We start from the raw sequence: 23,577 nt of genomic DNA, 5'->3' as shown, positions 1-23,577 counted from the left end.
TGGCGGGCTGCCCTCGAAGTGGAGAGCAGCACCAGGCATCCGGGTGGGAGAGCTTATATAGGCTGTAGGGCGCCAGGGTTGACTGATGCAATTGAGGAGGAGCATTACGCTAGTGCAGAAGCTCCACCTGGTTGATGCAACCGGGGTGGAAAATTGCGCCTATACAGAAGTCAAAAGGGTTTCTATTTTGCAGAAGTCATGAGGCTTCTTGTAAGGAAAAGGGGGCAGGGGCTGGTGGCCATTTTGTACTTGGCCTTGCCCAAAATGGTGCTGGTTATATTCAAAATCTATCAATTAGGGACAAAGGAAGTTTGAGCTTTAGAAAGACAAAACAAAAATGTGGGGGCATCAGATTCAGAGTAATGTCATTGAGGGAAGTCCGTTGAGATTTCTGGGATGATGTGAGAAGCACAGGAACAGGAAGTGCCTGGAGAATGAATAGGACAGGAATGTAGGCCTCCACTGACCCCCAGGGACATAGGGCAGGGCTCCTTTCCCTGCCAGCCTCAGCATCATGCACCAATTCTTTGAAGAAATGCTTCAGGATCTTCATTGAAAGCTCTGCTCTTGTCTGTGCTTATCTGGGCACAATAGTTTTGGCACCCATCAAGCAGCATGTTGACTCATCTTTAGTTTTTCAGTCAGTATTTTGTAAGCTGAACCAACTGAGATGTCTACGGTGTTGGCTATTGCTTCTGCTATTAATCATCAGTCCTCCTCAATTCGGGAAAGAACAATATCAATTTTTTCCTCACAAATTGATGAAGGTGGTCTACCACTGCAGCATTCATCTTCGACATCATCTCGCCCCTTCTTATTATAATGAGTTCTCCATTTGTAAACTCCTGATTTCTTTGGAGCATCATCCCTATAAAGTTTTCATAAACCATCATTGATTTTACCATTCTTCTACCTAAGCTTCACCATAAATTTGATGTTTATTCTTGCTTCAATTTTAGCAGAATTCATGTTACTCTGATAGGGGCTTTTTTCAAACTGATGTCTTATCCTTCTTAGTGCCTCAAACTAGATCCTGTTCAGACATTTTATAAGTTAGTATGAGTTTATTTTGGTGCAAAAAAAGTTTGAAATCCATGCATAGTTTTTCGTAGTACATATTTTCCACGAACTTGTTGAAGACCCCTCTTATTCCTACAGTAATGAGCAAAGTGATGCACACAATACATGTGGAATGAGAAATCACGTTAGTGATTTTACAAACAGTGTCATAATTACAGGTGATTGTTTCCTAAAGCTGACTAAATAGGTGTGAACTACATAGGTGGCAACCTCAGCACCTTCACATGGTTTTTGGAGGGTGCTGGAGGCCTACCCTTATTCAAAGGGCCAGAGCCAGAAGGTAATTCAGATTTGCTTCACATCAATGTATCGTTTCTATATATTATTTCTAGGGGAAAAGGACTCATGAAGAGGACTCATGACAGTGTACTTGGTTAGTGAGCCAGACCCTAAAGTCAATAAACCACAGCACTTGTGAACACATCTTGCCTTAATATCTGTAATCCAAAATGACATTCTGATTAGGTGTAATCATATCCACACATGATTACCGTAAAGATGGAGCTCCTCTCCTTGGGTTCCTAAACCTCTTTGGAGCTGGGGTTTCTGCTTCTTTTCCCTCCTCCACATGCTGTCCTTCAGAAAGTGAGGCAGAGCCCCATGGCCGCCTCAGGGTGTCACTATGAAGTGAGGACTTTCTCACCCAGCCACTAAAGGACCCTTTTTCAGTGACTTCCAGGAGTGGGCCACCTGCCTGGGCTACTTAGAAAGGCAGTTTTAAAGAAAGAGAAGCACACATGTGGCTTTCTGTCATTGGCAGCGTTTCCAGCAGTCCGAGTGTGCTGGAGTCAAAGCTAGATACCCAGGAGCTGACTCAGCCAGCACCTGCTCACCTCTGTCCTGGCCTGGCTACACCAGCAGCTGTGTCACCTAAGAGCCACACACGTCCTGCTACTCCTCAGAAGGCTCTGAACAGGGCTGTTCTATCCTTTAATGCCTTGTCTGAGGTACGAAGCCTAAGTACCCTTGCGACAGAGGTCAGAACAAAACCTCTGAGAGTTGATTATTACAATTAAAGTTTTTAAAGTAGCTGGCTATGAATGAACAGTAACATTTTCAAAGGAAAATCAATTGAGAATGGACCTGTGTGAGATGTGGAAAATATTTTAAAGCAGAGGAAATGATTCACCACCTCAAAGACGCAGAACTTAGATGAATTATGCAGGTCAGTTTTTAACTTCTGTGGAGAGTCTCTATGTCTTGGATAAATCCATATGTGTGTGCTTTGCATAACACTCACAGAAGATTATTTAATATTAGTATTTAGGAGAAAGGAACTCTTTGAATGATTTTAGCCCCTTCCTCTAAGAATTAGAGCAGTGGGGGAGGGGATGGGAGGTGGTAGCATGACTTGTGAAGTGCAGCTTTGTTTACATAATGAACCCTTTGAAAAGTAATTAAAAACTGACCTTTAAAACATTTAACTTTTTTTTTTTTTTTAAATTTTCTCATTTATTTATTTATTTTTCCTGGGGCCTGTTTTTGCAACTTCACATAACATCCGAGTGAACGCTTTAAGAGAATATATTTTATCCTTTATTTTATGAATCAAATGGTTGGTTGTACAGGTGTTAAGTGAAAATAAATAATTTTGAAAAGTAAATTTATTCAAGTAACCTTCTAGCCATTAACTGAAATAAGGATTTCATGATATAGTTAAAGTTGCTCAATATTTAGTCATAGGAATACATGTTTCAATAATTTTAATCATTTTACATTTTTTCTGATAAATTTCATTTTTAGTAGATCTGTTTTTATTACTGAAAATAGGCTTAAACAATATGTATTCACAGAATTGCATTACTACTTTGAAACTAATTTTAAATATTACTTAAAATTATAATGGAGAGAGGTTTGAATTGCATTTGTATTTCTTATTTGAGGGATTTAGAGAATAATTAATTTAGTTTCAAGGACCTGATGAGGCAGATCAGAGCAATCAGGGAAAGTTACTGTCAGGTGGGGTTCTGGGTACTAAAGGCCTGTGCAGCAATTAAACTTGACTCAAAATGAAATAGCTGTTTTGCGAGGTAGTGAGCTTCACATTACAGTAATGTGACCTTATACCAAGGATCCTTGAGAATAATAGGTTTCTGCATACTGTGGAGATGTTCAGTTAGGGAGACACTTCTGACGGCCCTTTGAATTCTAGGACAAAAGTTCTGAGCAGTTTATTAGTTTATTGTAATCACGCAATTTTTGTTATATTGAGTCAATATTTGAACTCATCCTAAGATTATTCTTCTTTTGAAAAGAGAATCAGTGAAAGAAATTGCTCTGAATTATTTAGAAGACAATTGAACCATTTTCTAATTTTCTGAGCCCAAAATAAACTGTATAGAGGACAAAGGATTTATTCAAGTTTTGAAAAGCATGTAAAAAAGCTCCCTCTCACTTCATTACTGTCACAACTTTAGTTCAGGCTAGAAAAGAGACAAATGAATATGTTTTGGCCATTTTTTGTACTCCAGCTCTCCTGTATTTCAAGCAATTGAACCTTGCTCATAGCCAGTTCATGTTCCTTCTTTACATATCTACATCACAATCAAACATGTTTCTCATATTTTTATGTAGTCAACTCAGCAAAAACACTAAATATTTTGGATCCAGAAAACGCTGTTTTACTTAGAAATATCATGAGAGGACCTGTAATGCCAGCTCCTTCCACATGCAGCCATTTGTCAGTGAGATGTTGAGGGGTTAAAAGGGTGTAATAATTTCCAGTCTCAGAATCAAGGCTGCCATCATGTGGGGAGATTAGAGGTAATTGTCATGCCATTGTTTAAGATTGATTAGTATTTCCAGAAATGGTATCTCAGGGTACTCTACTTTCTGTCTCCTCTTCGTGATCTATACTGCACCACCCTAAAAACGCCAAACTTGAACTCTGATCTGTTCCTTCATGTCTTGACAATCTTATGAAATCCTTTCATTCTCTCCTTTCCCTGGTTTCTTGTTATTTATAGAAGTTATCACCACATGAAATATATTACATACAGCATTTATTTTACTTTTTAAAATTGGTATTAATTTCAATCCTAATGAGTTCCACTAGAATGTAAGCCCTATAGGGATAGAGAACCTGGCTAACTTGACCACTGCTGTATCCCCAGCTCCTAGAGTAGTACTTAGCATATACGCGCCAGGAATAAATCTTTCAACATGTTTATTGGCTCATTTATCTGCTTAAGTGTCTGTAATCATGCTGATTAGATTGCTTTAGGTTCCTCCCCTAACACTGCACTCTCTCATCTGATGTGATTCCTTGCCTCTCCCTCATTCTCTCTTTTGCTGTCATTATAAAATGTTCTCTGCAGTCTGTACCTTTAAGGGAAGCCAAATCTCACAACTGTTAAAAAAAAAAAAAGGCACTTACTTCTTCAGACTTGTCTTTATATTTTTACTTACTAATCCTTGTAATTCCTTTCCTTCCCAGCTCATGTCTTAGAAGTGACTGTCCACTCTGCTGCTTCTACCCATTTTTTTCCAAAATCTTCTGCAATTTGATTTGTGCTATAAGAGTATTTATATTTTCTAAATTCTCCTCATCAACATACATTTTTTCATAAAGCTTCTCATAGCCAAATCTGAAAGTGCCTATATTATGCTCATTCTGACCTTTTCCAGGTGTTTACCACCATGCAACTGGCCATGCTTCTGGGTTTGGTTTCGGTATCATGTGGGGCATCTTCCGGAGGGAACACTGGGGCTGCTTGGTTTTATTTCTGACTTTGCAATTTATGGCCCAACTTCTTACTTCTTCTCTTCCTATGGTACATCTACAACCACCTGCAAAGGAACGAATCCTTTTAGTCCCATACTGACAGTTCTGTTGTCCACAGTGTACCTTAGAAATCTTGTTCCAAAATTTAAATTTCCTTATATCTACAAAATTCTAAAATACAGACTTTTCCATGACTGTTGGTGTGACTAATTGTTCTAATTTGATCTTCAGAAAGATACGGAGTTGAATTTGAAGGAAGTGCTGTAACTGGAATCTATACATTTGACAAGTATTTTTGACTGCCTGCTATATGCAGAAATTATTTTAGGCTCTGAGGACATCAGGGTAAACCAGGTAGAGAAAGTCCCTGCTTTCGTGAAGCTTACCTTAAGTTTGAGTATTTTATTGTTTGAGGAAATTTTCAAAAGAACTTCTTACATTTAATTGGGCTTTAAATTAATATTGAATCTATTAAAGCTGTGCATTCAGATACCGACTTCAACCTACAAATCTGATTCTATTTTTAAATCTAGTCATTATTATACAAAAATAAGAACAGTCTCTTTCATTTATTATTAACATTTGGTTAGTACAAGCTTAATAGTTGAACTTTCCCTAAAAAATTAGTTCCAATCTCAATTTAGATAATTCAATTTCTTTAAACATTGTAAACCTCATTTACACATTTAATGTATCTGACTTTCTCAAACACCTCAACTGCCTGGTGGGGCAGACTTACAAATCTAACAAACAAATCATTCTAAGCATTAAGTATTAACAGTATGGGTTTGATAAGCAACTTAAAAGATAAAAAAAAAAAATCAAACATATACATGTAATAAATCAACCTCTCTTAACATTTGAACACTATTTCCAAAATTAAATCAAATGTACTTAAACTTTTAAATTTAATATTACAAATCTGAAATTGATTACGTTTCAAATTGAAATTATAATCTCCTTAAGTGTTTCAAACTCTTGAAATAAAGTACCCAGAATAGCCCAATAATATGAAAAGTATCTTAAACATATTCCATAAAAGTATTAAGAGTATGAGTTTGATTTACGTTATCTCTGTTCTTAATTATTTAAACTTTTGGGGAGTGGCAAAGTCTTTAACATACTTAAGTAGTTTTACCATCCTTGGATGGCTGAGGTTACTAGGTTGAAAAATAAAAATATCATTATGGTAAATTATTGGTCAGAGATTGGCTTGATTTGTATTTTTCAAAGATGGCCTGGTTGCTGGGATGATTGAGGCCAGTCGGAGGATGTTGATCTGGTATTGACTCCTTGGTTCTGTGTAACTCTTCATCAGTTTTTCATGGGAGGGGACTTTATATGGTTCTCTCAGGGTACTCAGCTCCTTCTTGCACCCCTCTCTTCTATTCTTTCCCCTACTGCATACCCATTTAACTCCTTTTCTGGTCCTTCGATTTCTATATCCTCTTAGTTCTACTACTGAAGGTGGTGTGGTTTGCATTAGATTCTGGGGGTAGAAGAAAATCTGACCCCAGGAAGAGAATGGGGGGTGGGGGGAAGAGAGAAGAAAACATTCCTTACACATAAGCATAGACAGATATCTAAAAGTATACACAACATATGTTAACCTGGGTTGTCTTTGTGGGACAAGATTATGGAGGACTTTGACTTTCTACTCCATGACACTCTGTGTTTTTGACAGAGAACATACACTATTTCTATAATCAGAAAAATGAAAAAAAAAATGCAAATCGAGGAGATTAGTTTGGCAATAGAATCAGAAAAGCCTTCATGAAAATAGTAGAAGTGAATCTTGATGAATTGAGCCTAACCATTTTTTAGATATTATTACTATTATTAAATCTTTTATCACTATGTAAATGTAGAGCAAAAATAGCTTTTGAAATAGCAGAAATGAATGTATCTTTTCACCCTGATTGTGATAGTCACTGTGATTATACATCACAGTTTTATATGTATATAGGTTCTTATACACATCAGCCTTTTCAGAGTAGTGGATTCCATAGTGCAATAATTGCAGTGGAAGTACGATGAATTTGGATTTTGCAGGTCTCATGGAGAAAACAGTAATACAATAAACAAATATGTAAATATCAGCCTTCTGCATGAAGCACTATAAGGTGGTTTCATAGGGATTTACAGAGAGTGAAGAGGAAACTATCACTTGCCTTAGAAAACTTGATATAATTATGGAATCATCCATAATGGCTTTGTTGGCCAGAATAATTTTAACTTTTTATTTATTTGGAAAGAAAATGAAGGCTTCTGGATCACATTAATCTACTTAGACAATGTTATTATCTCATGTAATTGTTAGTATTTCGAACGGTGCTAAGTGTGATTAGACTGATGAAATTCATATCACTGATTCAAATAGACTGAATATTAGAGTTCCCTAGCTAAAAAAAAAAAAAAAAAAAGGAGTTCTTTAAAGTCTGTTTTGGATGGCCTAGGAAAAAAGATCCAAGAATTCTGCTGTTGTAGGAAAGCTTCACTGACAAAATTGTGTGAGCATTTTATATATCTGAACTTAGCAACCTGTACTTCAAATCCTCCAAAGGGACGTTGACAACACAACTAGACAGTTTATGCCTTCATAGCTACTCACCCACTATCCTGATCTGATTTAATGCTATCCCAAGTGGTTAGGCAAGACCATGTTTAGGACTTCCCATTCAAGTATAGACTAGGTCGTACATCCCACATGCACTGGTACAGCACATGAATTTTTTGATTTGCATTGTATGTAGACAGTGCTGCAGAAGAAGTGGCACCATAAATGTTTGTTGTGATGATTGCAGGAACAAATGGGTAAATGAATAAATAAAAGGCCTTCAACAAAATTTTGATTAGAGATTTTGATGAAACTCTTTATACTACATGCATGAACTTATGGGTAAATATGATATGGCTAGCTTGGCCAGTTTTAAGCATGGCCAAATTAAAGCCATTTCTTTGAGGCTAAGTAAATCATAGAAAATACAACTTTACCGATTTAGATCATTGTGTTGTAAAGCTGATCAACCAGAAACTTCATTATTCATTAATATGGTGAAAAAGCCAGTTTGACTGACTACTGACCGGTAAAGATACAATATATAGAACTAGTCTTTTCCTGTAATTGGCTGCTATGCTGGCCCTAGAATTGTGGCAACATTTAAGGAAAGAAAACCATATTACTGAGATGATATTCCAAATACTGTAACAAAATAGGACATATATTTTCTGTATGTAGCACTTTCTTGGCCAAGATACTCTTAAGTAACTGGTGGGAAATTGCTATGAAATACATAGAGAATTGGTCTTATTGTATGTGTCTTTATGAGACAGTATTACCTTCAGGTTAGGGGGCCACCTGTTCAAGTCACACTGGGTCCTGGTTTCTGGTTTAAATTTCAGCACAAAGGATTTACTGGAGATACTGGGAAGATTTCTTGACGGAACTGTTTAATACCAGAATGAGTTATTAGGAGCAATTGTGAATTTTCTTGGCAGGCTCTAAGTATAGTTCAATTTCTCCTCCGTCCAGGATAGTTTGGGTGGGCCTGCCTGAAAACGGAGGGAAAAATCATACTGGTCCTTCTAGCCCAAAGTTTGTGTGACTCATTTTAACCCAAAAGAAAGCCCAGTACTTAAGTGATTTAATAGTTCTTTTTGTGTTTGCATTCAAATAAGAGCCATACACCATGTTTGATTTTTAAGCTCTTGCTTGGCTTACTGCCCTCGGCGTCAAGACCTTCATTATTGAGTTTTGTTTTCATTCACTCTAAACTTTTTCCCGTGGGTGGAAATATGTGTGCTTGGCCTCAGCTCTCAGGGAAATTATTTAATATATAATTCTGAACTTAATATGCTGAGTTAAGTAATGGTAGAACAAAATTAGCTTTTTTTTTTTCTTATTTGTGAAGCAAATTATGCTCTTCAAGATAGGTGAATGTTTATTTCCAAGCTGACAGAATTCCTCTAAAATTTCTACTTCATGAGAGTTCAGGGAGAAAATAAAATAATAAATAGAATTGAAAAAATGTTGTAAGACTGTTAGGTATATATATATTTTTTTGTTCTTTTAACTATTGTAAAATTTTTAAGGTACCTTTAAAGATCATGTACTTTTCTTATTTTGAAAATAAGTGCTTTCTGTATTTTTGTTTTAATTTTCTGAAACAAAAGTGTCCTGGAAATACATAGAAATTTTTTATTGCAGTATAGAAATATTTTTAATGCAGTGTGAGTGCTCAACTTTATACCACCTGAATTTTTAAATGAAAAAGGATCAATTCCAACTCTCCTTCTGTATCCATTATGCATGTGAAAAAAGCAGATCATATTAGTGCATAGTTCATTTAAAATAAAGATAGACATCCTAAACAGGATGAGAATTTGGACTGTTTACATATGAGTCCTTTTTGTGTTCCAGCTCAATGCTTAACCTTTTAATGTCTAAACTTAACACATAGAACATATAGAAAGTGGATAAGTTAAGGTTATTATGAGGGCCATAACTTTCTAGTTTCCTATATGTTTAAATTTGAAACTGTAATGTTGTACTAATGGAATTTTGTGTTTTATATGTATATGCACAAGTCTGCTAGACAGATGCTAAAAATGCCAAAATGGAACCAATTAGAACCTAAAAATGTCCTATAAATGTGATTATAGGGTTTAGGCATCTTGTTGAGATCACTTTTTGGTTTTTGACAAAGCTAGCATAGCTGATTGGTATTCAATACGTGAGAAGAACGTTCATGTCTGCCAAAGAGCATCCTTGAGTGTTATTTGGCTATAGGTGTCTTAACTTCACAGACTGCTAAATGATTGTGTGCAAAGAAAATATTTGTGTATTTTATCACTTATTACCATCAAATTCCTTTATTATTTTAGAAATGAAAATAAAGAATATCTTGGCTATAAGAAAAAATAACCTTAAAAACACTAAATTTAGAGAGAATTCATCTGTGGTATTTACTTTCCTTGCACAACTCTTAAAGTTTGTCAGAGAAACAATTATGTAATAGTGTACACATTGTTAAAATGCAGGACAAGGTTAATTCCATTCTCTTTTTGGGGATTTAGTTGTTTGGTCATGCTAGCTATGCTATTATTTTAAATACGGAGCAGATTTCTACACGGCTTTACACTCCCCAAGAGTGAGGCAATGATTGATTCATTAAACCCTCGCTCCCTTCATCCTCTTTGCTAACTTCTCTTTCGTCACTCCACAGGTTTCACTGAATGCCTACAGACTTGTAGTTACCCTGCCCTAGGCTTAGGAGATACTAAATTCATTAAGATAGAATTTCTGTCTGCAAAGAGAACACAGTTTTATGGGTCAAATAGACAAGAAAATCAGTCACCCATTGATTCAGTGGAAGGTGTGGTAAGTGGAAGAGGTACATAGAAGGGGAACCTTGATCCTTTGTTGGAATGTGGTTGGCAGGTGAGAGTGATAGGGGAGAAGTAGTCAGGAAGAGCTATAAAGAGAAGGTAGCAATGGAATTGAGTCTGAGACATGGAGATGCAGGAGTAACCCATGCAAATTAATGTGAGGAAACAAGAACTTTGGTTGGGGCAGAGGGGTGGAGAGTGAGGTTTGTAGTAGTGGGGTTACATGGCCTTCCACACAGAGAGAACAACTTAAATTCAAATATGGATGAATATGTGGGAAACCTATTAGGTACTGTAGACAGATAAAATGGCTAGAGAAAGAATAATGTGGAAATAATGGGAAATGACACATGAAAAATATTCCGGGTTATGAAAGGCCCATAGAGAAAATAGGATCTTATCCTAAAAGCAATCAGAAGTTGTGAAGTAATTTAAATCAGAGTGGTGGACTAGTTGTATGTGTATAGAAAAAACATTCTGGTGGTGATGTAGACGGAGGATAAATTGGAGAGATATGAAACTATTAAGGATGATATTATGATAATGCAGAATTCTCAGAGTCACAGGCTGTCTAAGGTCTAGGTAGGTGGCACAAACAATTGAAATGGGTCGAGTTCAGAAACTGGAGAACTTGGACTTAGGGCCCATGTAAATAAAAGGAGCTACCACTTGGCTCCAGCCAGTTGTCGCCATTTGGGAAGGCAAAGACACGCCACCACAGGCATACACACACTCTGTTGCACATTCACTATTTACTTTTGGCTCTCAGATGGGTGTCAAACATTTTTAAAAACATGAATGGGTCAATATTATATTTATATATTTATTTTGACCAAACAAAATAAACCTTTGGGCCAGATACAACCTAAGCAAACCTATCATGGAAGTGCATTTTTTGAACATTGATCTTTCAAAAATAAGTTCTGTGATTGAATAAATTAGAAGCAATTAGAATTTGACAAAACTGATTTTAAAATTCACAAGGAAAAGAAAATGCACAAGCATAGCCAAGACAATTTTGTAGGAGAACCAAGATGGGTAGACTTGCCCTACCAGATATTAAACCACATTATAAATCTATGATAATGAAAATAGTGTGGTATTGTCACTGCAATGGACAAATAAATTATTAGAATAGAATGTATAGTTCACAAACAGACTCATGTATATATAAGAACTTAATTTATGATATAAGAGACATTTAAAGTGTGTCAGGGAAAGATTGATTATTTGATAAACGGTACTAGAGAAATCAGCTACCAACTGGGCAAAAACAAAGTTAGATTCTAACTTGTGTTATTAATGAAATTTTAACACAAGATGAATGAAAGAATTAATTATAAAAAATAAAATAAAGCAATAAATAGAGGGAAATGGAGAAAACATGTTTATGGTATTGCAGACTGGAAGGGCCTCTTAAGACATAAAATGCAAAATCATAAAGAAGAAAACAACAAATTTGACTTTGATCAAAATAAAATTTTTGGACAACAAAGGCTATCACAACTATCTGGGAGAAAATAGAGGACTAATGTTCATAAATGGAAATAACCCCTACCAGTTAATAAGACAAGCAATCCACTACAAAATTAGTCAAAGGACACAAACAGGCAGTTCCCTGAAGAGGAAATGCAATGGTCAATAATCATACAAAAGTATACTTCATTTGAATATGAAATATAGGTATGAAAATATGTTTAATCATAGTGCAGTCAGATAAATGAAAATTTAAAATATGAGAGCGCTAGCCAGTTAGCTCACTTGGGAGAGAGTGGTGCTGAAAACACCAAGGGCAAGGGTTCAGATCCCTGTACTGGCCAGCTGCCAAAATAAATAAATAAATAAAATATGAGATATCTCTTCCCCTCATTACATTGGCAAAATAAAAATTTGATAATATCAAGAATAAGTGAGGGTAGGGGAAAAAAGGAACTCTTTTGTTACAGGTCCGAGTATACATTAGTAGGATGCTTTAGAGGACATCGTTGTATCTTTCAAAGCTGAACATAAGCCTGCTCCATAATCCAGAAATTCTATTTTGAAGCATCTATGAGTGGTCTTCAAAAAGTTCATGGAAAATATGTGTTATGAAAATACTGTGTGTGGATTTCAATTTTTTTGCACCAAAATAAACTCATACTAATTTATTATAACATGTCTGAAGAAGATCTAGTTTGACACAATAAAAAGGATAAGGCATCAGTTTGAAAAGAGCCCCCATCAGAGTAACATGAATTCTGCTAAAATTGAAGCAAGAACAAACATTAAATTTATGGTGAAGCTTGGGTGGAAGAATGGTGAAATCAATGACGGTTTATGAAAACTTTATGGGGACAATGCTCCAAAGAAATCAGCAGTTCACAAATGGATAACTTGTTTTAAGAAGGAACAAGACAATGTTGAAGATGAATCCCGTAGCGGCAGACCATTCACATCAATTTGCGAGGAAGAATTAATCTCGTGTGTGCCCTAATTGAAGAGGACCATCAATTAACAGCAGAAACAATAGCCAACACCATGGACATCTCAATTGGTTCCACCTACACAATTCTGACTGAAAAATTATAGTCAATCTAACTTTCCACTCTATAGGTGCCAAAACTATTGTGCCCAGATCTGCTGCAGACCAGAGCAGAGCTTTCAATGAAAATTTTAAACAGGTGGATCAAGATCCTGAAGCATTCCTTCAAAGGCTTGTAAAAGGAGATGAAACATGGGTTTACCAGTAGGATCTTGAAGACCAAGCATAACCAAAGCCATGGCTACCAAGAGGTGGAAGTGGACCAGAGAGCAAAGGTCATGGCAATAGTTTTGGGGGATATTTCAAGGTATTTTGCTAGTTGACATTCTGGAAGGCCAAAAAACAATAACGTATGCTTCTTTTGCGAGTGTTCTGAGAAAGTTGGTCAAAACTTTAGCAAAAAAAATACCTGGGAAAACTTTAGCAGAGAGTCCTTCTCCACCATGACAATGTTCCCGTTCATTCCTTCATCAGGCAAGGTCAATTTTGTGAGAGTTTCAATGGGAAATCATTAGGCATCCAGCTTATAGTTCTGATTTGATTTCTTCTAACTTCTTTTTGTATCCTAACCTTAAAACATCTTTAAAGGGCACCCATTTTCTTTAGTTAATAATGTAAAAGAGACTGCATTAACATAGTTAAATTGCCAAGACCCTCAGTTCTTTAGGGATAAACTTAAAGCTGGCATCATCGCCTACAAAAGTGTTTTGAACTTGATGGAGCTTATGCTGAGAAATAAAGTTTATATTTTTTATTTTTACCTTTTAATTCTATTTGTTCATGAACTTTTTGAAGTCTACTTGTACTACAGAGACATAGTAAGAATGTTGTCCCTTCCAGCATTTTTTGCAATGGCAACAAATTGGAAATAATTCAATTTTTATCAATAGATGACTAGTTAAATAAACTGTACATTTATACTGTGAAATACTGTACAAACAGATTATAGGAGAATGAGATGGATCTACTGACTGAGAAGACATATTTTTGAGTGACCGAAACAAATTGCCCAACAATTCATAGAACATTAAACTGATTATTTACAAATGGAAAAAGATATGAAACAATGCTGTATGTAAAAGAGTGTAGAAGTATGCATGTAAAATGGATAACAGTAACTAACTATGGTGAAGTTTTGAGGACAGGGAGGGGAATTATTTTCAAGGGGGATTTAACTTTACATATAATTAAATTTTTTTAACAAGTATGTATTCATGCATTTATGAATTACTCGTATAGTCAAAAACGAAAATATTTTCAATGATGGGAGAAACTTGAGCCTGCTTGTTTTCTAAGAAGGAAGCAGTTAGCAGAAAGGGAGAAGTAGAAAATATAGGAGAGGAGTTAACTGATGGAGAAAGGTCCCTGGGAGGTAGGAGAGAATATAATCTAAAACTCAGCTGGAAGAGGTTTGCTTTGGATAGGAGGAGGGCCAATCTCTAGGACCAGAGGGGAGGAGGAATACATGAGACTAATGGAGATAAATTTCTGCATGTGGGAGTGGAGGTTGGGAGTGGAGAGAGGAGCTGAGGAATTTGCTGCGTGATGACCTCTATTTTCTCTTTGAAATAACAATTTGTCTCCTGCCACCCTCCTGTCCTGTTCTCCTTATTGTAGATCTCAGTAAATGTGATTGACTGGTTTCTCCACCTGTTCACCTCGAGCACATGTAATGCTATTAATATCTCATTACTATCAGGCTCTTTCCTCTTGTCATCTCTGTAAAGAATAGCTTTTTACTATCATTACATGTGTTCCCACAAGTCCTGGAATGCTGCCCTGAAAACAACAGGGTCGTAATAATGGGCCACACCAATGAACCGATTCCTAGTGTTTGAAAAAACCGGGGCAACTGCTTTCTGGTGTGTTCCTTTTTCGTTTCCTGTGCATTCAGAAGACCCCATTCCCAGCTTTCTGCCCAGAGAAATCTATGAAACCACCTCACCCTGGCGTTCTATGGAATTTGTTTTTTTGCAGCCTCACAAAGCCCTCTGTTGTTGCTTTTTAACAGTCAGCTAACTGTGAAGTTGGGAGAAGTGGAGAGCACTTCTGCCCCTTCTCTTTCCTTTAGATTTTAGGAGGCTTCCAGCAGCTGACCTTCCCTTTCATGTAGAATATATTTAGCCACCCATTACCAGTTGCAACCCTTTTGTGATCCTTGGGTCCCAGATAGGGAATTGAAAAGAGTTTTTAGATGTCAGGCATCAAAAGAAACTGAGGAAAATGTCTGCATTCTTTTGTCCTCTGCTCTAAATCTCCTGACTTTCCTAGAGGCTGTCCCCTAAGTTACTAATATTTTTTCCCTTTGATATCTGCCTTCAGGAGGAAAACCCTAAGAAGATAAATCATTCTTTTCTGTTATCTATGTTGTTAATCCTATTATTAACATTTTGATGATAAAGGTACATCCATTGCTTCGCTCTGAATGGGAGATACAGATTGGTTTTTGTGGTTAATTTTCTGGCCTACCTTTAACCATGGTAGTTAATGGTAAGTGTTATAAAACAGTACTTTGGAGGATTTTACTGTATAATTAATGGAAATGAAGGAACTCCAGATGAAAGTGTTGTAAATCTGCATTATGTTCATATGTATAAGATGCTCATTACATGCCGTATCAGCACCAAAGGTGTTGTTCTAAGATGAGAACAAATGAAAATTATTGGAATATGTGATTTAATCCTGTATAACTTCCTCTATTCTATTGATCTTAATCTGTTTATTCTGATTAGTCCTCATATTTAAAAAAATGAAGCCAGAAAACTTAACCTCTGAGACTTTTATGTTATTTTTTTTCCTATGAACTTCGAGAAAGAGCAACTTTGGGATGGCTATTTAACTGGGTCTGGTTCTAATGAACACACTTGATTTTTTAGGTTTAAAAAAGATGGTAAGTTTGTTTCATAAGTTAATTAAGTAATAGAAAGAATACTATATTTGGAATCAGGTAGAATTTGATTTTAGCCTTATCACTTGCAGTGCGTGACCTTGATGTAGTTAACTTCTCTCAGGCGGAGTTTTCTCATCTGTAAAATGGGTAATATAGAGAGAAGTCTCAGAAGAGATTACCTAGAGAATGAAGGAGGAGGAATATGTATAAGAGAGAAAATAATGAGTTCAATTTTGATTGAACTGAATTTGAAGTGCTGCAGGAAAATTTAGATATATAAATTTTGATTACTGTAAGACTGGAGAATACACCCTAGAATGTGCAAAATGTCTTCCATTTCACACAAAATTGAAATCACGTTAGAAGGTCTTATTTAGCAAGTAATCTTGAGACAGGAAGTACAGAGAAAAGAGCATGTTACTGAAATATAAACTAGAGCTCCATGTGGTCCAGTCTGTGTACAGTGTCACTTTTGAAGTTTCACAAAGGTCAGATTGTATTCAGCCTCTCAAGGTATTGCAAGGGGTAGGGGAGGGCATTTTTAATCTGTTGCAAACACCTCAAATTCACAGAGCACACAGTACCAGGCTTCTCATATAATATGGCGGGTGCTTAAGAAATGTTGTTGATTGATTTACTGGAAGAGAACTCCGGATTACAATTTTAGAGAAAAGTATTTTCTATTTTCTTTTGTATCCCTACAAAAGAAACCCAAAGTAACAGGTTCAGATTTTACACAAGAGTCTGCCTCCCCTCCCCAAATTTCTATAGACAGTGGATTTTCTCACATTGTAGTATAAGGCTTTGTTGTTTCATTTTAGTTGCCTCCTTAGATGCTCCTCTGAAAATAATTATGTATTTAATGAATCTAAGTGTTTATTCTCAAGGGTCGTGGAAAAAAAATATCCGTCAGAAATGCTACAATAAATGCATTTTTCATAATATAAATAAGATAAAAATGTAGCCTTCACCTTTTACTACTATATGCTGGACTTCAAACTGAAACATATTTCAGAACTGGATTGTATTCAGAAAAGGGTCATTTTCTTTTACTGAAGTTTCATGCATTTCTGTCTCCAGAGTTAAGCTGCTTATTATTAATACTAACACAAAACAGTTTCTTCAGGAACTTGGGAAATAATAAACAGCCTTATTTAGAGAGCACTTTAGCCTGGATTTGGTCTGTGAACTTATGGATGTGAAGCCGTTTAGTGTGCTTAAGATCTTGAAGATCCTTTCAAGAGAGACTGGATTATGTACCCTGTCATGTATTTGCCTCTTGGAAAGTTTGGTTTGAGGTAGTTGGGACAAGACTGTGAACAAAGCCCTAAGAAACATAGAGCTGAAAAGAATCTTAGTCCCCTTTTTTAGCCCCTTTATCCAATGAGGAGAATTTACAAATCATTCAAGACAGGTGACCGCTGATCCTGTTTTTGTGAGACATCCAAGAGTAAGAGTCCCCTGACTGTGCCAAAGTAACTGTTTTGGAAGAAAGCACCCAACATTCTTGTTTTTCTATCGCATTTTAAAACTTACGAAATGTGAGCAATGATGGGAGAGATACCCAGTCTGCTCCTTGGGTGGTTGATGGTATGAAGGGATTGCTTATATACCTTTAAAGCCTGGAAGATGCTTATATTTAATTTAGTTTTTTGTCATTTAAAAAAAAATCAGAGTATTACTCTCTTAGCATTTTTCTGAGTCACTTTATACCAAGGGTTGTAAAACTCAACATTCCAAAGAGGGCAGGCAATTAATGTGAAATAAACCAGTAAGGGCAATCGGGAGTGATGGGATCTGTGCTTAAATTGGGGAGCACAGGTCTTGGGGGCTAAGAACGTTCAGATTTAATTTAAAAAAATTAAAAGTCCTGGCCAAACAAAATGATTTACTGGCTGTATGTGGCCTTTGGGTGTATTGTTTGTGACCCTTGTCCAATAACCAGTATGCCCACAGGCACTTACAAAAGGCTTCAAATGATGATTCCAGGTATATAAATTACCACTTAATTCACATTTGCAGTTTCATTTTTTCACGAAAACATATTTTGGATGTGTAGGTTAATTCTTCCTAATCTGGTTATTCTTGCCTCGGATAATCCTTTCAAAAAAAAAAATACCTAATGATTTGATTTAGGTTGGGTGAGGATAGCCACGTAACCTACTTTACATCTCTATCAGGATTTACAACCAGGTCAATGTATCATTAGAATGATTTTGCCAAAACATGCTTTTAGAAGGGATAATGTCTAAACCAGGGAACTAAGTTTAATGCCTTTAAGTAGGACCTCCATGTTGCACACCTCCAGGGGGCACAATTCACAGTAGTCTACATGACTGGCTAAGCACTGCACAGCTCTGGGGGAGCACTGACATCCACATGGACTACACTATGATAGGCACTCTGTGATTGTGCAGTGATGCAAATCTGCCTTCAAGTCTAGGCAGGTAACATACATTTGGAAAGCAGCTGAGTCTAAGACATTAGGGAGTGTTGGAGACTATGATAAACTGGAGAACCCATGTCCCACATAAAGGCATTCAAATTTAGATAAATTTAAACATTCCTGTAGGCAAGACTCACTGCCAGCTTAAGACCCCTGGTGTAAATCAAGGGACAAGAGATGTCTTTCATATCACACTAGAAACTTTGCTTTAGTAGTTATGACTATTTTGGTTGCATATAACAGAATTCCAAAAGAGATTTCTTGGCTCATATAACTGTGTTAGCTCAAATAATTGAAGGGAGTGCTATAAAAATCAGGGCCTTCACTGCATGAACTGGGTACCTGACATAGCCAGTATCCCTTCTCCATCCATCTGACCTTGGCTTGGCCCTGCTTTCTTGTGCAAAAAGGCAGAGGATATGGTCTCTGGTTGCCATGGTTCAGGGACCCCACCAAATAGAGAGAGCTTTATTTCTTCTCAAAATGCATGTGGGAGAGACTCTTACTTGCCCTGCTTGAGTGATGCATGTCATCAACCTCTTGGAACAGTAGCTGTTACAGATGGGGCAGGGTCTGGGGGAACCATGATGGAATGAGATAGTATGATTGGCCAGGCCTAAGTTATGTGTCCCACACATCTGCCTGCTCCTGCTGAACTTGTAGAAGGGGATGGGAGGCCTATTACTAAAAGAGGAAGGATTGAAAAAGCTTGTTAGGAAGAAAAATTTACCTCTCAAAGTCTACTGCTCTCAGATTCTCCAGAAGGGTAGAGCTCCCCACTCTTTTACCTCCCTTCTGTACAGCTCAGGGAATGCTTCATGACCAAAAGCTTGCTGGAATTTTACAAGTTGCATGTTCATTTGCCTTAACAGATGGGAAGCTTATTTTTATATATAGCAAAACTGAGTTGTGTTAATTGTGCGAATTATGGGTTGCTGTTGGTTTTGGTTCAAATGCCTCTGAAAAATTCAAGCTGCTGAGGTCTAGTTAAGCAAAGAGTAATAAAAATGAAAAACTAAACTTAAAAATGATTTGCATTTTTTCTAGTATGTAAATGTGATACGTGTAGAGTAATACTTCAGTTTATAATCTCCGAGAGGATGGAAGCTTTATTTCTGTTTTATTTATGTAAATATTGAAAGATTAGAAATGATGAAATAGATTTATAATTTAAGCTTCCAAGGAAAATGCATTTTGCAAAAGGAAGGAGAGTATTTCTACAACGGAAATTTCATTGACCATCAAACTTTGGTCTGATAAAGTGTTGATTTGTTTACATATCAGGACTGCCTCTAGCTGAGATGGATTAAGCAGTAGCCTGCATTGTTGATTTTAGGAAGTTCAGAAATATTTTCACCAAAAATGTCATTGCTCACCAAAAATACCGTTGTTCATTGCTGAAATTTATCATTAGCATTTATTATTATTATTCTTTTTATTAATTACTATTGTTTATGTCTTTTAAAATTACTACTGAAAAGGTGGTAAACACATCTAGTTGCTAACAACTTAGTATAGATTTTTCTTTACCATTTTATTGCTATAACAGCTTTGCCAAAATGCAATCCACATTCCAAAGACATTACCCTTTAAAGTATACAGTTTAATAGTTTTCAGTACAAATATGCAACTGTCAATCACCATTATTTAATTTTAGAACATTTTTATTAACCAACCCAGAGAGAAGTCTCATACCATATCCATTAGCAGTCGCTTCCCATTTCCCCTTCCTTACAGCCCCTGTCAACCACTAATTTCCTTCTATCTCTATAAGGTTTGCTTATTCTAGACATTTTATATAAACCCAGTCGTATAATTTATGGCCTTTTGTGACTGACTTTTTTGATTTAACATAATGTATTCAAGTTTGATCATATTGTATCATGTATCAATAGTTTATTCCTTTTCATTGCCAAATAATATTCCATGGAATTGATATGACACATTTTGTTTATCCACTCATCAGTTGATTGTCACTTGGGTTGTTCCCACTTTTTTGGCCATTATGAATAATGTGTGAACATTCATTACAAATTTTTGTGCAAACACATTTTCAATTCTGCTAGGTATATACCAGTATCTAGCTGGGTCACGTGGTAACACAATGTTTACATTTTGAGGAACTGCAAAACTGTTTTTCAAAGCAGCTGTTCCATTTTGCCTTTGCAGGAGCAATGTATGAGGATTCTAATTTGTCCACATCCTCACCAACATTTATTGTCTATCTTTTTTATTTTAGTCACACCAGTAAGTATAAAAGCATATGACCTTGTGGTTTTGATTTGCATTTTCCTGATGACTAATGATGTTGAACGTCATTTCATCTGCTATTGGTCATTTGCATATCTTTTTACAAGATGTCTATTTAAATACTTTTTTGAGGGGGTAAGCTATTTATTTATTTATTTATTTATTGAATCATGATTGATTATACATATTTTGGGGGTTCAATGTTGATATATGTTGATCAAATCAATATTACTAGTATATATATTGTTACAAATTGCACTTATTCTTTATGCCCCTCTCCCTCCCCCCTCCCATCACTGATAACCCTAGATTTCTTCTCTCCCTCTGGAAGAGTAATGGTTACTCTGTTGATTTGTTGCCTAGATGATATGTCCAATGCTGAGAGGTGTGTTCAGGTCCCCCAATATTATTGTAGAGCAGCTGCTTCTTCTGTCACTCTGGGATGGGCTTTGTGGAGAGAGACATCCTCTTCTTTTCTTTGGTCTCTGCTGATGACTCTCCTTGTGTGAATGCACTCCAGTGACTGGCGGACCATCTGCGTGGTGGTTGTGGCATCTAGCCACTTTTGTGGCAGCTGTGGTTATTGTGGTGGCTGTGGTGGGCCACCCACATGGAGGTGATGTTTTTGGCATGCTCCTTGGCACTGGTGGTGTGCCTGGTTGTGGAATGGGTGTCTGGTCCCCAACTCCATACCTCAGGCCCCCAGGCAGTCCCCGAAGTGCTGGTGGTGTGCCTGGTTGAGGAATGGGTGTTAAGTCCACAGCTTCATGCCTCAGGCCCCCCAGTGGGCCCTGAGATGCTGGTGGTGTGCCTGGTTGTGGGTGAGGGGTCCAGTCCCCGACTCCACACCTTGGGTTGCCTGGTGGGCTGTGGTACTGCTGGTGTGCTTGGGCCTGAACTAATTTTTTGTCCTTTGCTTACTTCTAAAATGGGGGAACTTCCTGTGGGGACCAGTACTTGAGCTGTATGGTTGAGCTAAATTGCTGCTTTGCTCCCTAGGGAAGGCTTTCTGTGCAATTCAGGGTTTAATGGTTGACCTTATAGGTACTTCTGGCTCTCCAGAGACCTGATGTGCCTGGATTATGTAGAAACTCTGACCTGGGCCTGATTCTTTTCATCAAACTGCACCCCATGCAATTCTATATTCCTGACCAGTCTCCTCTGAGTGGTCCTGCGCTAATTGGTGGGTAGATTGGCTGTCCTTGCTGTGTCCCAGCGTTCTCCTGGTGGGCCTGTCTCCCTCATTGCCCATGCTCCAAACACTTCCCATGGGACAGGCCATGCTCCGTTCCCTTGTGATGACTCACTGGCCTTTGAGTGGCTCCTTTTTTTTCAGTTGCTGTGGCTCCTTGTTCCTGTGTGGTTTCACGGGAACCCTATTTGTGGTCTTGCTGTCCTGGGGACCACCAAGGCCCCCTTCTCCCTTGGCACCTCCAAGCAACTCCATCTGAAAGGCACAGCTGCGGCTTTTGCCAGCTCCTTCTCCGTGCGCGCAGCAGCTCCAGCCTTAAAGCAGCCATGACCCGAAATGCTCTGAGCAGTTTTTTCTTTCTCTCATCGTGGCTTATCTGGCCTTCATGAACTCCGTAGGTCTCTCCTCTTCTCCTGAGCTTTAGTGGTCCCAGCTTGGCTGTTCTTGCTTTTTTATAGTTGTAAATTTGTTGATTTGTGGGAGAGAGTGATGCTGGGGACCATCTATTCTGCCTTCTTGACTGGAACTGCTATTTAAATCCTTTGTCCACTTTTTAAAATGGGTTGTTTCTCTTTTTATTATTGAGTTGTAAGAGTTCTTTATATGTTATGGGTTATGGATATAGTGACAAGTCCCTTGTGCTGTAGACAATTTGCAGACTTTTTTTTCCACTCTGTGGATTGTCTTTTAACTTTCTTGATTGTGTCCTTTGAAACACAAAAGTTTTTAATTTTTATGAAGTCCAGTTTATCTATTTTTTTCTTTGGCCCTTTGTGTTTTTGATGTTATATTGAAGAAATCATTGACTAATCCAAGGACACGAAGATTTACTCCTATGTTTTCTTCCAATACTTTTTTTCGTTTTAGCTCTTACAATAGGTCTGTGATTTATTTTCAGTTAATTTTTGTAATGGTATGAGTTAGGGGTTCAGCTTTATTCTTTTCATGTGGGTATTTAGTTGTTCAAGCATCATTTGTTAGAAAGACTATTCTTTCTTCCATTTAATGGTCTTGGCACCCTGGTTGAAAATCAACTGATCATAAATGTAAGGGTTGATTTCTAGATCCTCAGTTCTATTCTTTGGATGTATATGTTTATCCTTATGCCAGTATCCCACTGTTTTAATTACTCTAGCTTTGTAGTAGATTTTCAAGTTGGGATGTTTGAATCTTCCTCCTTTGTTCTTTTTCATGATTGCTTGGGTCCCTCGAAATCCCATATAAATTTTAGGATAGTCTTGTCAATTTCTGCAAATAAACCAGCTCAGATTTTGGTAGAGATTGAATGAATGCTGATTAGTTGGGAAATACTGTTGTCTTAACAATATTAAGTCTTGCTGAGCTTGTTAATTACTTCCAATGCTTTTATAGTGTACTCCTTAGGATGTTTTATGTACAAGATCATGTCTTCTGCAAATAGAGAATTCCATATCTGGTAAAATTAACTTCCAAAAATGAAGGAGAAATTATGACATTCCCAGATTAAAACAGAATTTGTCACTAGCAAACTAGCCAGTGAATTTAGTCAAGAAAATGAAACAAAAGACATGCAGATTGAAAAGGAATAAGTAAAGCTATCTCTATTTGTAGATGTCCTGATTTCATAGAAAATCCTAAGAAATCCCATAAAATTTTTGGAAGTGATAAACAAGTTTAATAAGTTTGCAAGGTACAAGATCAGGATACAAAAATTAAATGTTGGGAGCCTTCTGATAACAGCTTCAATCTCCTTTATTGTTATTGGTCTGTTCAAATTTTCTACGTCTTCATGGTTCAGTTTTGGGAGCTTGTGTGTGTCCAGAAATTTATCCATTTCCTCCAGATTTTCAAATTTGTTGGCATTTAGTTGTTTATAGTAGTCTCGAATGATTCCTTGTATTTCAGATGAATCAGTTGTAATATCGCCTTTTTCATTTCTAATTTTTGTTATTTGAGTCTTCTCTCTTCTTTTTTTTGGTTAGCCATGCTAATGGTTTGTCAATTTTATTTATCTTCTCAAAAAACCAACTTTTTGATTCATTGATCTTTTGAATTGTTTTTTGGGTTTCAATTTCATTCAGTTCTGCTCTGAACTTAATGATTTCTT

General features: G+C 36.9%; 1 protein-coding gene across 4 annotated transcripts in view; it reads left to right on the top strand.

Moving 5' to 3' along the window:
• Positions 1–1,984: 1,984 nt before the first annotated feature.
• Positions 1,985–23,577, top strand: part of LOC134378048 (kinesin-like protein KIF6) — a 336,082-nt gene continuing 314,489 nt past the window's right edge. For all 4 annotated transcript variants that reach the window (XM_063096971.1, XM_063096970.1, XM_063096968.1 and 1 more), the window contains exon 1: positions 1,985–2,245. In XM_063096971.1, coding sequence (XP_062953041.1) covers positions 2,240–2,245 — 6 coding nt within the window. In that variant the 5' untranslated portion in view covers positions 1,985–2,239. The remainder of the gene's footprint in view (positions 2,246–23,577) is intronic.

This window comes from Cynocephalus volans, chromosome 5, assembly GCF_027409185.1.
Source record: "Cynocephalus volans isolate mCynVol1 chromosome 5, mCynVol1.pri, whole genome shotgun sequence".
NCBI classification, from domain to species: domain Eukaryota; kingdom Metazoa; phylum Chordata; class Mammalia; order Dermoptera; family Cynocephalidae; genus Cynocephalus; species Cynocephalus volans.
The sequence above is the reverse complement of the archived record's forward strand: the minus strand, read 5'-3'. Positions and strand labels throughout refer to the sequence as shown.